General features: G+C 44.8%; 1 protein-coding gene across 1 annotated transcript in view; it reads right to left on the reverse strand.

The window, feature by feature from the left end:
• Window positions 1–15667, reverse strand: part of MED12L (mediator complex subunit 12L) — a 995158-nt gene that overhangs the window by 231219 nt on the left and 748272 nt on the right. The window contains exon 26 of the mRNA XM_077290760.1: window positions 7544–7657. Coding sequence (XP_077146875.1) covers window positions 7544–7657 — 114 coding nt within the window. The remainder of the gene's footprint in view (window positions 1–7543; window positions 7658–15667) is intronic.

A 15667-nucleotide genomic window follows, 5' to 3' on the forward strand; every position in this document is an offset into this window, starting at 1 on the left:
AAATGGGTTGTGCTTCTATTGTGGAGATCCAGCTCATGTTATATCAGCATGCTCTAAACGCATAAAGAAGGTTGATAAAAAGGTTGATAAATCTTTTTCTATGGGTACCTTGCAGTCTAAATTTCTTTTGTCCGTGACATTGATTTGTACTTTATCATCTGTTACTGTGGATGCTTATGTGGATTCTGGCGCCGCTCTGAGTCTCATGGATTGGTCCTTTGCCAAGCGTTGTGGGTTTGATTTAGAGCCTCTGGAGGTTTCTATTCCCTTAAAGGGTATTGATTCTACACCTTTGGCTAGCAATAAACCACAATATTGGACACAAGTGACTATGCATCTGTCCCCAGACCATCAGGAGATTATTCGTTTCCTTGTGTTATATAATCTACATGACGTATTAGTACTTGGATTACCATGGTTACAAATTCATAATCCAGTCTTGGACTGGAGATCAATGTCTGTGCTGAGCTGGGGATGTCAGGGGATTCATGGGGATGCACCTTTGGTTCCCATTTCTTCATCTACTCCCTCTGAGATCCCAGCATTTCTGTCAGATTTTTATGATGTCTTTCAGGAGCCTAAAACTGATTCTCTCCCTCCTCACAGAGAGTGTGACTGCGCTATTGAGTTGATTCCCGGTAGTAAATTTCCTAAGGGTCGCTTGTTTAATTTGTCTGTACCTGAACATACTGCTATGCGGGAGTATATCAGAGAATCTTTGGAAAAGGGTCATATTCGCCCCTCTTTGTCTCCACTGGGGGCAGGGTTTTTCTTTGTGGGTAAAAAGGATGGTTCATTGAGACCTTGTATCGACTATCGACTTCTGAATAAGATTACAGTTAAATACCAGTATCCGTTACCTTTACTGACTGATCTTTTTGCTCGCATAAAGGGGGCGAAGTGGTTCACTAAGATCGATCTACGTGGTGCGTATAATTTAGTGCGGATTAAGCAGGGGGATGAGTGGAAGACCGCATTTAATACGCCTGAAGGCCATTTTGAGTATTTGGTAATGCCTTTCGGTCTCGCGAATGCCCCTTCCGTTTTTCAGTCCTTTATGCACGATATTTTCCGTGAATATCTGGATAAATTTATGATTGTGTATTTGGATGATATTTTGATTTTTTCGGAGGACTGGGAATCTCATGTTCAACAGGTCAGGAGAGTTTTTCAGGTTTTACGAGCTAATTCTCTATTTGTGAAGGGCTCAAAGTGTATTTTTGGGGTTCAGAGAATTTCCTTTTTGGGATATATTTTTTCCCCTTCATCTATGGAGATGGACCCTGTTAAGGTTCAGGCTATTTGTGATTGGGTACAACCTACTTCTCTAAAGAGTCTTCAGAAATTCTTGGGATTTGCTAATTTCTATCGCCGATTCATAGCGGGTTTTTCTGCCATTGCTAAACCTTTGACTGATTTGACCAAGAAGGGTGCTGATGTTGCTAATTGGTCCTCTGCGGCTGTGGAGGCCTTTCGGGAGCTTAAGCGCCGCTTTTCTTCTGTTCCTGTGTTGCGCCAGCCTGATGTTTCGCTCCCGTTACAGGTTGAAGTAGATGCTTCCGAGATCGGAGCAGGTGCAGTTTTGTCGCAGAAAGGTCCTGACTGCTCAGTGATGAGACCATGTGCGTTTTTCTCTCGAAAGTTTTCGCCCGCTGAGCGAAATTATGATGTTGGAAATCGGGAGCTCTTGGCCATGAAGTGGGCATTTGAGGAGTGGCGTCATTGGCTTGAGGGTGCTAGACACCAGGTGGTGGTCTTGACTGACCACAAAAATCTAATTTATCTTGAGTCAGCCAGGCGTCTGAATCCTAGACAGGCGCGCTGGTCGTTGTTTTTCTCTCGATTTAACTTTGTGGTTTCATATCTGCCTGGGTCTAAGAATGTGAGGGCGGATGCCCTCTCTAGGAGTTTTGAGCCTGACTCGCCTGGTGATTCCGAACCTACTGGCATCCTGAAGGATGGGGTGATATTGTCAGCTGTCTCCCCAGACCTGCGGCGCTCTTTGCAGGAGTTTCAGGTGGATAGGCCTGATCGCTGTCCGCCTGGTAGATTGTTTGTCCCTGATGACTGGACCAGTAGAGTTATTTCGGAGGTTCACTCTTCCGCGTTGGCAGGTCATCCTGGAATTTTTGGCACCAGGGATCTGGTGTCTAGGTCCTTCTGGTGGCCTTCCTTGTCTCGAGATGTACGTATTTTTGTGCAGTCTTGTGATGTTTGTGCTCGGGCTAAGCCCTGCTGTTCCCGGGCCAGCGGGTTGTTGTTGCCCTTGCCTATTCCTAAGAGGCCTTGGACGCACATCTCTATGGACTTTATTTCTGACCTTCCTGTTTCTCGTAGGATGTCCGTCATCTGGGTGGTGTGTGACCGTTTTTCCAAGATGGTTCACTTGGTACCTTTGCCCAAATTGCCCTCCTCCTCTGAGCTGGTCCCTCTATTTTTTCAGAATGTTGTGCGTTTGCATGGTATTCCTGAGAATATAGTGTCTGACAGGGGTACTCAGTTTGTGTCTAGATTTTGGCGGGCGTTCTGTGCCAGGATGGGCATCGACTTGTCTTTTTCGTCTGCATTCCATCCTCAGACTAATGGCCAGACTGAGCGTACTAATCAGACCTTGGAGACTTACTTGAGGTGTTTTGTGTCCGCTGATCAGGACGATTGGCTTGATTTTTTGCCATTGGCAGAGTTTGCCCTTAACAATCGGGCCAGTTCTGCCACTTTGGTTTCTCCATTTTTTTGTAATTCAGGGTTTCACCCTCGCTTTTCGTCCGGTCAATTGGAGTCTTCGGATTGTCCTGGAGTAGATGCTGTGGTTGATAGAATGCATCAGATTTGGGGACAGGTTGTGGACAATCTGAAGTTGTCCCAGGAGAAGACTCAACAGTTCACTAATCGTCATCGGCGTGTCGGTCCTCGTCTTTGTGTTGGGGACCTAGTTTGGTTGTCTTCTCGATTTGTTCCTATGAAGGTCTCGTCTCCTAAGTTTAAGCCTCGGTTTATCGGCCCTTATAGGATTCTGGAGGTTCTCAATCCTGTGTCCTTTCGTTTGGACCTCCCAGCATCTTTTACTATTCATAATGTTTTTCATCGGTCATTGTTGCGGAGGTATGAGGTGCCGGTTGTTCCGTCTGCTGATCCTCCTGCTCCTGTGCTGGTTGAGGGTGAGTTGGAGTATGTGGTGGAAAAGATCTTGGACTCCCGTGTTTCCAGACGGAAACTTCAGTATCTGGTTAAGTGGAAAGGCTATGGTCAGGAGGATAATTCTTGGGTGACAGCATCTGATGTTCATGCTCCTGATTTGGTTCGTGCATTTCATAGTGCTCATCCAGATCGCCCTGGTGGTTCTGGTGAGGGTTCGGTGCCCCCTCCTTAAGGGGGGGGTACTGTTGTGAATTCTGTTTGTGGGCTCCCCCGGTGGTGTTTTATGGTAGTGCCACTTATTTGCCTTCTTCTATCCTTGATCACCTGTTGACACCCATTAGGGGAGTTTCCTATTTAAGGCTGCTTGGCTGCTGGTCTGATGCCGGCCAACAATGTATCAGTAGCATTCTGTTGCATTCTCCTGCCTCAAGATCCTGTTCAGCTAAGTTGAATTTTGTTTCTAGTTTATTCTATTTTTGTCCAGCTATTTGCAATGTGACTCTCTGTAGCTGGAAGCTCTCGTGGACTGAAATTGCCACTCCAGTGGCATGAGTTGTCACTGGAGTTTTAAAGTAATTTCAGGATGGTGTTTTTGAGTAGTGTTTTGAAGTTGACCGTGAAGTGACTCTTTCCTGTACTTCTGCTATCTAGTAAGCGGACCTCACTGTGCTAAATCTGCTGTTCATCCTACGTATGTCTTTTCCTCTTGACTCACCGTCAATATCTGTGGGGGGCTGCTATCTCCTTTTGGGGTTCATCTCTGGAGGTAAGGCAGGCCTGTATATTCCTCTGATAGGGGTAGTTAGATCTCCGGCTGGCGCGTGGTGTCTAGGGCATCGTAGGAAACACTCCCCGGCTACTTCCAGTGTCGTGTCAGGTTCAGGTCACGGTCACTTAGTTCCCATCACCCGAGAGCTAGTCCGTTGTTATTTTGATTTCCCTGCCATTGGGAAAATCATAACAGGTCCCTCTGCCTCCGATTTGGTGTGTGGGGACCCTCGGCCTCCGCTTTGGTGGGCGGGGCCCCTCGTCCTTCGATTTGGTGGGCGGGGCTCCTCGGCCTCTGATTTGGTTGGTGGGGCCCCTCGGCCTCCAATTTGGTGGGCGGGGACCCTCGGCCTCCAATTTGGTGGGCGGGGACCCTCGGCCTCCGATTTGGTGGGCGGGGACCCTCGGCCTCCGCTTTGGTGGGTGGGGCCCGTCGGCCTCTGATTTGGTGGACGGGGCCCCTTGGCCTCCGATTTGGATGGTGTGGACCCTCGGCCTCCGATTTGGTGGGCGGGGACCCTCGGCCTCCGATTTGGTGGGCGGGGACCCTCGGCCTCCGATTTGGTGGGCAGGGACCCTCGGCCTCCGATTTGGTGGGCGGGGACCCTCGGCCTCCAATTTGGTGGGCGGGGACCCTCGGCCTCCGATTTGGTGGGCGGGGACCCTCGGCCTCCGATTTGGTGGGCGGGGACCCTTGGCCTCCGATTTGGTGGGCGGGGACCCTCGGCCTCCGATTTGGTGGGCGGGGCCCCTCGGCCTCCGATGTGGTGGTCGGGGCCCCTCGGCCTCCGCTTTGGTGGGCGGGGCCGGGCCCCTCAGCCTCCGCTTTGGTGGGCGGGGCCGCTCGGCCTTCGATTTGGTGGGCGGGGACCCTCGGCCTCCGATTTGGTGGGCGGGGACCCTCGGCCTCCGATGTGGTGGTCGGGGCCCCTCGGCCTCCGCTTTGGTGGGTGGGGCCGGGCCCCTCTGCCTCCGCTTTGGTGGGCAGGGCCACTCGGCCTTCGATTTGGTGGGCGGGGCTCCTCGGCCTCCGATTTGGTTGGCGGGGCCCCTCGGCCTCCAATTTGGTGTGTGCTCTGCCTGGGGCCACTGTGCTCTGCCTGGGGCCCCATATGCTGCCTGGGGCCCCTGTGCTCTGCCTGGGGCCCCATATGCTGCCTGGGGCCCCTGTGCTCTGCCTGGGGCCCCTGTGCTCTGCCTGGGGCCCCATGTTCTGCCTGGGGCCCCTGTGCTCTGCCTGGGGCCACTGTGCTCTGCCTGGGTGTAGGACACTGGTGACGTCACTTATCTCCGGACATTAGCTCCGGACATTAGCTACGGACATTAGCTCCGGACAATAGCTCCGGACAATAGCTCCGGACAATAGCTCCGGACAAAGCCACGGAAGTTGGCACAAATTGCAGGAAGTAGTATTCTAGGCAATTATATATTATATATATATATATATATATATATATATATATATATATATACAGTATATATATATATATATATATATATATATATATATATATATATATATACACATAAACATAAAAACAGATCGGGAGCCACATTGTACATATTGTAAGGGTTATAACAGATAAGGGTCAAAAAACCCAATATAATCGCATGCTAAATGTTGTGATTACATAAATATACATAGTGAGATTGTAAAAATATAACTAGTAAGGTGTAATCAAGGTGCTAATAGGTAAGTGTATATGGATACTACATGAATAGGGATACCAGTCCTTACCAAAAGAATATATAAGTCAAAACAAAATACATCATCATGATAAAATGTATCTACTTTTCGCATAGAGCTTTTTTAAGGAGTATTGATTTTTCAGGGAGGATGAAAAAGTTCTGCGAAACGTACGTCGGAGTGGGGGCTCTCCCTATTAGGTTTGTCTCATCATATTTTACCATGATGATGTATTTTGTTTTGACTTACATATTTTTTGGTAAGCAGTGGTTCCCTATTCATGTAGTATTCATGTTGTTCACCCCTTCTCTATTATTAAAAAATGTGTCTAATGAACTGCAGTGGACATATGTATTTTTCAAGCTCTAAAAGCATAAAATATTTCCAGCATCTGGGAGAGAGATGATATTCCTCAAATTGGTTTAATTGAATTTAGAACAAAAATGGTGGGTTACTTCTGGAACAGTCCACAGGTGCATTTACGCTTCACAACGTGCAGTGTTAACGACCGCTGACAGGCAGCTTTTTGGCCAGCGGTCATGTAATAGCTTGATTACCGGGCTTTAGATGCTCCCTGAACTTTCTGTAGTAGGTCGCTCAGCTGCCTTTGGACTCTGGGCAAAATGAAGCATCATGTGAAGGTAAAAACCACTGCTGAAAGTAAAGGACAAAAGATGGTAGTACACCACAACATAGAAATCATATGCAAGACAATGTGTGAATGAACCACAGTACAAAAGAAAAAAGTATTTTTAGTGACACTCAATTAAAAATAGTGCCATAGACATGAATAGTATAAATATCAAAGTTAACCATAAGATGGCACCAACAGCAGTTTACAAAGAAAGCAACATAGTCATATATGAAGTAACTATAAGCTGCAACCCACACATGGAATGTGACAAAGGAAAAGATAATAAGAGGTAATAAGAAGTGCAAATGAGGTAACCATAAGTTATGTAATATGTCACAAAACAAAGGTGGGCAAATGCAAGGGGTACATGGGGTTAAATATTTACTGTGGTGCCAGGAGTCCCTATGTACGTTTTGGCGTATGAGCCTTTGTTAAAAAAAATACTTTTTAAAATATATTTTCTTTTGTACTTTGGTTTATTCACACTTTTTCTTGTATATGATTTTTGCCTTTGCCCTCTGCAGTAAAGTCCTGTTTATACAGCACAATGTGCTGCTGAGAATGACGATCTTTTTGCTTGTTCATCTTGAGATCAGCAGCCTCTTTGCACTGCACCATCTTACTGAGGCAGGTGTTCCTAGGACTGGCCAAAGACATAATCATGCAATGAAAAATAACCTTAAAGGGGTATTCCTATATCCAATAATATTAGAAAATACTTTCAATTAGAAATGTAGAATAGTTCTTATTCGATAGGTGACGTACCCCATGTGCAGGGCATTGGAGTAGCATATGTATCCATGGTTATGACCAATCATATAGTGACAGTTAGTTAGCTGTTAGTGGTTGTAACCATGGATATTTAAGCTACTGAAATACCTGCACATGGGCTAAGCGACATAGCTTATCGGGAGAACTTTACTACTAATTGGAGATATTTGCTAACATTATTATTATTACACCTACTACATACTGGGACAGTATCTTGGAGATGGCAATACTCCTTTAAGGCTATGGCCACTTTTTTTACCCTTGAAAATGACTGACTCCACATTTTAACCTTCTGGTCCTCAACCCAAGTCATGGTGGTCTGTTGATGTCACTGGTGACCATCATGCAGTGGATCAGGCAATGTGCTCTGGTTCCGCTTCCAATGAAGATGTGGTTCTGTTTATGATGGCAGATGTGAGCAGAGCCTAATTACTGCTAATTATAACTAATATCCTAACCACATGTCCGACATGACAGAGCAGTCTTCTGCCACAAGCAGCCGTTCTGAATTTGTGTTATCACATTAGCTAGGACCCAGAACATACCCAGCATCAGGATAGCTTTCAGGACTGCAAATACAGCTCCCACTTCAATGCTGTTATGAGCAGCTGCCAAAAGGTGTTTGTCACATGAAGAGCATAATCCAGGTGAAAGCTTCCCTAAGGAAATGAGAACACTTGTGTTTTGTAAATATGCATTTTAGGAAACAGGTTCAAGTCTTATAGATATATAAAAAGTAAATAGGACTGAAGTGTCATATAGTGCCACAATCCATCCATTGTTGGGAGACCATTGCAGATAATGACTGATAATAATAATCTTTATTTTTATACAGTATATCGCCAACATATTCCGCAGTGCTTTACAGTTTGCACACATTATCACTGTCCCCGATGGGAAACCGGAGAACCCGGAGGAAACCCACGCAAACACGGGGAGAACATACAGACTCCTTGCAGATGTTGTCCTTGGTGGGATTTGAACATTTGAAACACTGAGCCACCGTGCTGCCACGGTGATAGAGACATTAAAGACACCGAACTCATAATCAAATAGGACTTTTGCCTACTGTTCACTTACTCGGGCCCTGAATGTCTTGTTTGATACTATCCATACTGGCACCTTGACATCTCCCATACAAAATAAAATCTTAAAAGAGGCATTCCAGCAAAAATTATAATCTCTCCAGTCCATGTTTATTTGTCACATCTTTTATGCAGACATAGAAATCATGGATATGACCGATTACCATTAACCCCCTTACATATTGAGCACGCAACTGATTAATATACAGTGGGGCAAAAAAGTATTTAGTCAGTCAGCAATAGTGCAAGTTCCACCACTTAAAAAGATGAGAGGCGTCTGTAATTTACATCATAGGTAGACCTCAACTATGGGAGACAAACTGAGAAAAAAAAATCCAGAAAATCACATTGTCTGTTTTTTTATCATTTTATTTGCATATTATGGTGGAAAATAAGTATTTGGTCAGAAACAAAATTTCATCTCAATACTTTGTAATATATCCTTTGTTGGCAATGACAGAGGTCAAACATTTTCTGTAAGTCTTCACAAGGTTGCCACACACTGTTGTTGGTATGTTGGCCCATTCCTCCATGCAGATCTCCTCTAGAGCAGTGATGTTTTTGGCTTTTCGCTTGGCAACACGGACTTTCAACTCCCTCCAAAGGTTTTCTATAGGGTTGAGATCTGGAGACTGGCTAGGCCACTCCAGGACCTTGAAATGCTTCTTACGAAGCCACTCCTTCGTTGCCCTGGTGATGTGCTTTGGATCACTGTCATGTTGAAAGACCCAGCCACGTTTCATCTTCAATGCCCTTGCTGATGGAAGGAGGTTTGCACTCAAAATCTCACGATACATGGCCCCATTCATTCTTTCATGTACCCGGATCAGTCGTCCTGGCCCCTTTGCAGAGAAACAGCCCCAAAGCATGATGTTTCCACCACCATGCTTTACAGTAGGTATGGTGTTTAATGGATGCAACTCAGTATTCTTTTTCCTCCAAACACGACAAGTTGTGTTTCTACCAAACAGTTCCAGTTTGGTTTCATCAGACCATAGGACATTCTCCCAAAACTCCTCTGGATCATCCAAATGCTCTCTAGCAAACTTCAGACGGGCCCGGACATGTACTGGCTTAAGCAGTGGGAGACGTCTGGCAGTGCAGGATCTGAGTCCATGGTGGCGTAGTGTGTTACTTATGGTAGGCCTTGTTACATTGGTCCCAGCTCTCTGCAGTTCATTCACTAGGTCCCCCCGCGTGGTTCTGGGATTTTTGCTCACCGTTCTTGTGATCATTCTGACCCCACGGGGTGGGATTTTGCGTGGAGCCCCAGATCGAGGGAGATTATCAGTGGTCTTGAATGTCTTCCATTTTCTAATTATTGCTCCCACTGTTGATTTCTTCACTCCAAGCTGGTTGGCTATTGCAGATTCAGTCTTACCAGCCTGGTGCAGGGCTACAATTTTGTTTCTGGTGTCCTTTGACAGCTCTTTGGTCTTCACCATAGTGGAGTTTGGAGTCAGACTGTTTGAGGGTGTGCACAGGTGTCTTTTTATACTGATAACAAGATTAAACAGGTGCCATTACTACAGGTAATGAGTGGAGGAAAGAGGAGACTCTTAAAGAAGAAGTTACAGGTCTGTGAGAGCCAGAAATCTTGAAATTTTGTTTCTGACCAAATACTTATTTTCCACCATAATATGCAAATAAAATGATAAAAAAAACAGACAATGTGATTTTCTGGATTTTTTTTTCTCAGTTTGTCTCCCATAGTTGAGGTCTACCTATGATGTAAATTACAGACGCCTCTCATCTTTTTAAGTGGTGGAACTTGCACTATTGCTGACTGACTAAATACTTTTTTGCCCCACTGTATGTAAGTGTCGATCAACCAATGCCAACTGATTTTCCAATATATAATATATATCCAATATATTTGCAGATTTCCAGCAGAAAATCTGATTATGTCAGAAGATCCTTAAAGAGTAATTACATTTGTCTTCCTAATAAGTTTGTCCATCATGGAAAGTGATAGAACTTTGCAAATCACCTTATTAGGGGAGTTAGTGTGCATCTTTTTTCCTCAACACATTTTTGTGACCCTGTTGACTATTTGCAACTAATCTTTTGATAGTTCTGTGATTGCGCCCAATATCTCAGCAATTTCAAGAATGCTGCATCTTCCTGTAAGACTTGAGGGGGTTATCCTACAGTAGGCTACAAGTCTACACTAACTTGATGTGACTGCAGACTTGTGAATCCTCACATCGCGCACATTGAGCATTGTGAAGACGTGCCGACTAGGTGGGTGTAACCTTGATCAATGCCAGTGTCACGTGACCACCCGCACACTGTCGGCACTGTAGAATCCTGACAGCGCGCAGTGCATGTGATGTGAGGAGCCACAAGTCTGCAGTCACATAGAGTAACTGCAGACTTGAAATCTAAAACCGGGTAACGCATTTAAGAATTTTTTACTTTTTCAGCATCAGTTAAATCTCACTTTTGGTCCATTTGTCCTGAGAAAAAAAAGCTGCCTAATCATTCTGCACATCTTGATAAAAGCAGTTGTATCTTTAGACCTCACCTTCCCTCATTACACAAATATATATCACCTATCTGCTTCACCCAATAAGCATTCAAGTTTATACTAGGAGTTGGAAAACCTGCTTAAAGGGAACCTGTCAGCAGGAATGTGCCCATTAACCTACAGACAGTGTCAGGTCGGCGCTGATTAAAATGAAACCTGGGTTGATGAAATCCGTCTTGTGGTTGCTGTTTAATCTTTATTTTCAGTTTTGTGATGATATCCTCATGCCCCAGGGCAGCCTGTGGGGGGTCTTCATGTGGTGCTCTGATTAGGTATTCATAATGAAGACTGCTGACAGGTCACTGATCCCTCACTGACCTGCCCCCTAGTTTAAATAATGAATAAATGTAAATACTGTGCACAAAAAAAAAGCCATTCTGTGGCAGGTGCCAGCCATGGCACCTGCTACGCAGTATGATCGCATGAGTACTGCGCTCATAATAAATGTGGTTGTGGCTATCCTGATGGTAAAAAAAATTCATTTGAAAATGGTGCCCACTGCACCTGCGCAGTAACAGCTATCAGTATATATAGATGTGATCTGATAGCTGCTATTGCGCAGGCACCGACAGCTCCATTTTGCTAGAGAAAAACAAAATCTCCCTCCAAGATGGTGCCACTGGCGCTTGCACAGTAGCTACTACTGCGCAGGCATGGCGGGCACCATTTTCAAATGGATTTTTTTTCACTATCGGGATAACCGTAACTACATCAATATACCTAATTTAGACGTGTCCGTGTGTCTGTGCACAATGAGTCATCCACAGTTGGGTGTAACCATGGATACCTAAGAAGAGGAGCTCCCCCTGGAGGCGAGTTAAGGCATAAGCCTTTTTTGAATGTTAGCCTGTGAGGCAACACTGTGAGGCAAGATTGCAAAGATGGATCAAATTGAGGGTGCTGCTCCACGTAGAGAAACTGACATTTCGATGACAGTTCTGCCAATCTAAAAATTTCAAAGACAAAATGGCGCAGGACAAAACATTCCTTTCCTGCTGCAAGTGAGGGCGCATCGAATTATGTCCCATTCGTATGGATGATCAATTAGTCAAGTTGATGAAAGGAGAGCATCAGCACTCCAATAACTTTATGGCTAATATAAGGCAATACAATAGCTCGCTTGCTTTGGCATCAATGGGAGCACAAGTAGCACCAACTTCTGGGCATGGTCCATACTGTTTTCGAATTCATGGACAAATTTACCACAGAACTGCCCCATTGCATCCCGCTGTAGGTAGTACTCCCAAGTTTGCCCAGATTTATATCTTAGACAGTGAAGAAGCATTAAGTACAAGAAGTCAAGCAAATAAAAAGTACCTCCCAGCAATGCTATCATCTCTTGGAGAGAAAATGTAAACAATTAACCCACTCGCAAGAGCGTTCACAATGATGAGGGAATTTGAAATAGGGGAAGAGAGGATTTCTGAATTAGAAAATCACGATCCACTCGAAATAACAATGTCAGTTATAAATTACTACAACGATGACCAGAGGCGCTACAATGCACCAAGGTGCAATGAAGTAGCTATAATTTATCAAAATGCAATGGGTGAACCCCCATTTAATAGGGACATCAGAGTTCCCCTCGAAAGTGAAAACCGAACTGTTCAAATCAGCTTTCTTCACAGAAAGTGTGATGCAATGACATATCCACTTCTATTCCCATATGGGGACAGTGGATGGACAATAAATTTGACAACTCCAATTGCCCTAAGTGTGCAACATCAAGGAATTGGTGACATTCATCTACCATCCATACCAGTGGATCAAGATCGACAAGAAAAAATCACCCTGTTGCAGTACTATGCATACAGGCTTGCCATTCGTGACGAGTTCAATCCCCTTTTAAATGCTGGGAAGTTGACGCAACAATTTATCGTTGACAGTTACATCAAAATTGAATCCGACAGGATCGAATATATAAAACAAAATCAAAAGGCATTACGCGTCGACAGTTATGCTGGCGTTATGGATCACATCCATAATGCTGCTTTACACCAAGGGCTAAAAGCTTTGACACCAGTAATTTTACCGTCCACTTTCATTGGAAGCCCAAGAGCTATGCAGCAAAATTACTAAGACGCCATGACAATTGTCCGATGGCCTGTAACCAAAGGTGGAAAGAAATTACTGAAAACTTAGAACCATGGCAAAGGCCAGAGTTCAGATGAGATTTGGTTGCACAAGTATTTAAAATCAAACTCCAAGCCGTGCTTAACGAGATTTTGAAAAAACACATTTTTGGCAGTGTTGTTGCCTATGTGCATGTAATAGAATTTCAAAAGCGTGGAATACCACATGCTCACATGCTCTTAATCCTCAGAGAGGAAGATAAACCGGGGGACAAAGAAATAATTGACGAATTGGTCTCTGCTGAAATCCCAAATGAGACAGCAAATCCAAAACTGCATGAGGCAGTGATGAAGCACATGATTCATGGCCCATGTGGCGAAGATCAACTTGGTGCTATATGCATGACAGATGGTCAATGCGCAAAAAAATTCCCAAGGAATTTAATACAGAGATAAACCCCAATGTTGATGCTTATCCACAGTACCGTCGACGCAATACTGGGATAACCAGACGAGGAACGCGAGAAATCGACAATAGATGGGTTGTTCCATACAACCCTCATTTATTACTCAAGTACAATTGCCATATCAATGTTGAGATATGTGCTTCAATAAAAAGTGTTAAATATCTTTTCAAATATGTATACAAGGGACATGACTGTGCCAATATCAAGTTTGATAGGCTAAACTAGAATGAATCAGCCATGTACCTAGATTCTCAGTGTATAAGCGCCCCTGAGGGCATGTAGAGAATCAGAAAAATTAAAATTCATGATGCTTCACATACCATTAAAAGGCTTGCTGTTCACCTTGAAAACATGCAGCAAGTGTTTTTCGAAGATGGTAATGTGGATATGGTTATTTCAGACTCAAATGCCTCTACTCTGCAGGCTTATTGTGATAACTCTAGAGGAACTCCAAAAGGTGGACCCACTAGACCGCGACAGCAAACCCTCCCAGGGCGAGTGGACCTGGTGGACCACCCCCTATACAGGGAGCGTTCGGGGCAGGCTCAATGAAGACTACTGCCGCGGCAGCTAGTACCTAACGGAGAGGTGCAGGAGAGAGAGTTACACGGGAGGAGCACAGGAATACGGACAGGGTGGTGAAGCAAGTGAAAGAAGAAAGAGCACGGAAAGACCGGCGGGACTGAGATGATGCTATAAATGGTGAGGACGGCAGGAGTACTTGACACAGGGAGAGATATGAAATGCGGGCAGGATGGAATGGAGGGAACACTGAGCCGAGAGTAACAAGGAACACTGGGAACCTGGCAGAGGATATATGAGACACTGACTGGTTGACACGAAGAACGCAATGCTGTAAAAGACAAAACAGGGGACACAAGTAGGTAGGTACTGGAGGAGACACGAAAGGACAGAGGGTAAACAAGGCAGCTAATAATAGCAGGCTGAGGACAGAGCGAACCAGGAGACAAGGGGCCAGAGTCACATGTAAAACACAAATGACAATCAGGCATCGCCAGGAGGAAGAGACAGCCTGATAAGGAGGACGGAGGAATACCTTCCGGGTGCAAATCCTCCAGAGCACCGAGAGTACCAGAGAGTGCGGCAGGGATCAGCGAGATGAATATGCGCATGCACCGCCGAACCCAGTGCGCGCGCGCACCCGAGGAGGACCAGGAGGCGGGCGCGCGAGGAGAGCAGAAGACCAGAAGCGAGCAGGGACGCACCGGGACGCCGCAGCGTGGTAAGTATGGGAACGATGTGGCAAGGCAAGCGGGAGCATAACACTTATTTTGAGCTAAACAGAGTTGATGCTTCCGCTGTCAGTATTTGTACAGTGAGATCCCTGAACACTATGTATGGGATGGAAAAGCTGTACTAGAAGGATGGAAAAAACGGCGGGCTCAATTTGGGAAAACAATTGCCCGAATGTATACAGTCTCTTTAACAGATGATGAGCTGTATTACCTAAGACTCCATTTACTTCACGTAAGAGGAGCAAAGTCTTATGCTGTCTTAAGGACTGTCAATGGAGTCATACATGACACGTATAAAAATGCGTGCATTGATCTTCATCTTTTGGAACACGATTCCCAATGGGATGACGGTATAACGAATGCAATCGCTTTCCAAATGGGCTACCAACTTTGCAAATTATTTGCTATAATTTGTGTATATGGGGAACCAGCTAAACCATTGGCATTATGGCAATAATATAAAATCGAATTTATGGAGGATTACACCAGGCGGTATACTCCAGAAATTGCTGAGCAACTGGCTCTACGTGACATTAATGAAGTGCTCTTAAGCAATAAAAAGTCCTGTGCTGACTATAGATTGCTAACTCCAGTAAATGTTCCAGATGGAATACTGGACCAACTGAATTATGCTGTAATAAAGCAGGAGGCTGAGCAATTGAAAGCTATGCCTAATGAAGCTCAGAAATCAGCTTTCAATGCAATTATGCAAGCAGTCAAAGCTGCATCACAGCCAGACGACACTAGCTCACACTGTTTTTTTCTGGACGGCCCTGGAGGCAGTGGGAAGACATTTTTGTACAACTGCTTGCACAAGACACTACAAGCAGAAAAGGAGTCTATTTGCTCAGTAGCCTCCACTGGATTGGCGGCTACATTACTACAAAACGATAGCACCTACCATTCCAAGTTTGGCCTTGGAATTACAACAAATGAGACCACAGTGTCAAAAATTAAGCCAACCTTACTTAAAGCAAAGGAGCTTAGGGAGTCATCTGTCGTTATTTGGGATGATGTAACAATGACTCCCTGTATTAATATGAAAGCTGTGGATAATTTGTTCCAAGACATATGTGGAAAAAAAGTCCATTTGGTGGAAAAGTTTTCATAAACGGTGGTGACTTTTGTCAAACCCTACCAATAGTGGAATGTGGAATAAGAGCCCAAATTGTACAGTCCACCATTAAATACTCAAAATCCTGGAATCAGTTTTACAACAGAATATGAGAACGTCTCAGGATGAAGTTGAGTACAACTCA

The sequence above is a fragment of the Ranitomeya variabilis genome, chromosome 2 (genome assembly GCF_051348905.1).
Source record: "Ranitomeya variabilis isolate aRanVar5 chromosome 2, aRanVar5.hap1, whole genome shotgun sequence".
NCBI classification, from domain to species: domain Eukaryota; kingdom Metazoa; phylum Chordata; class Amphibia; order Anura; family Dendrobatidae; genus Ranitomeya; species Ranitomeya variabilis.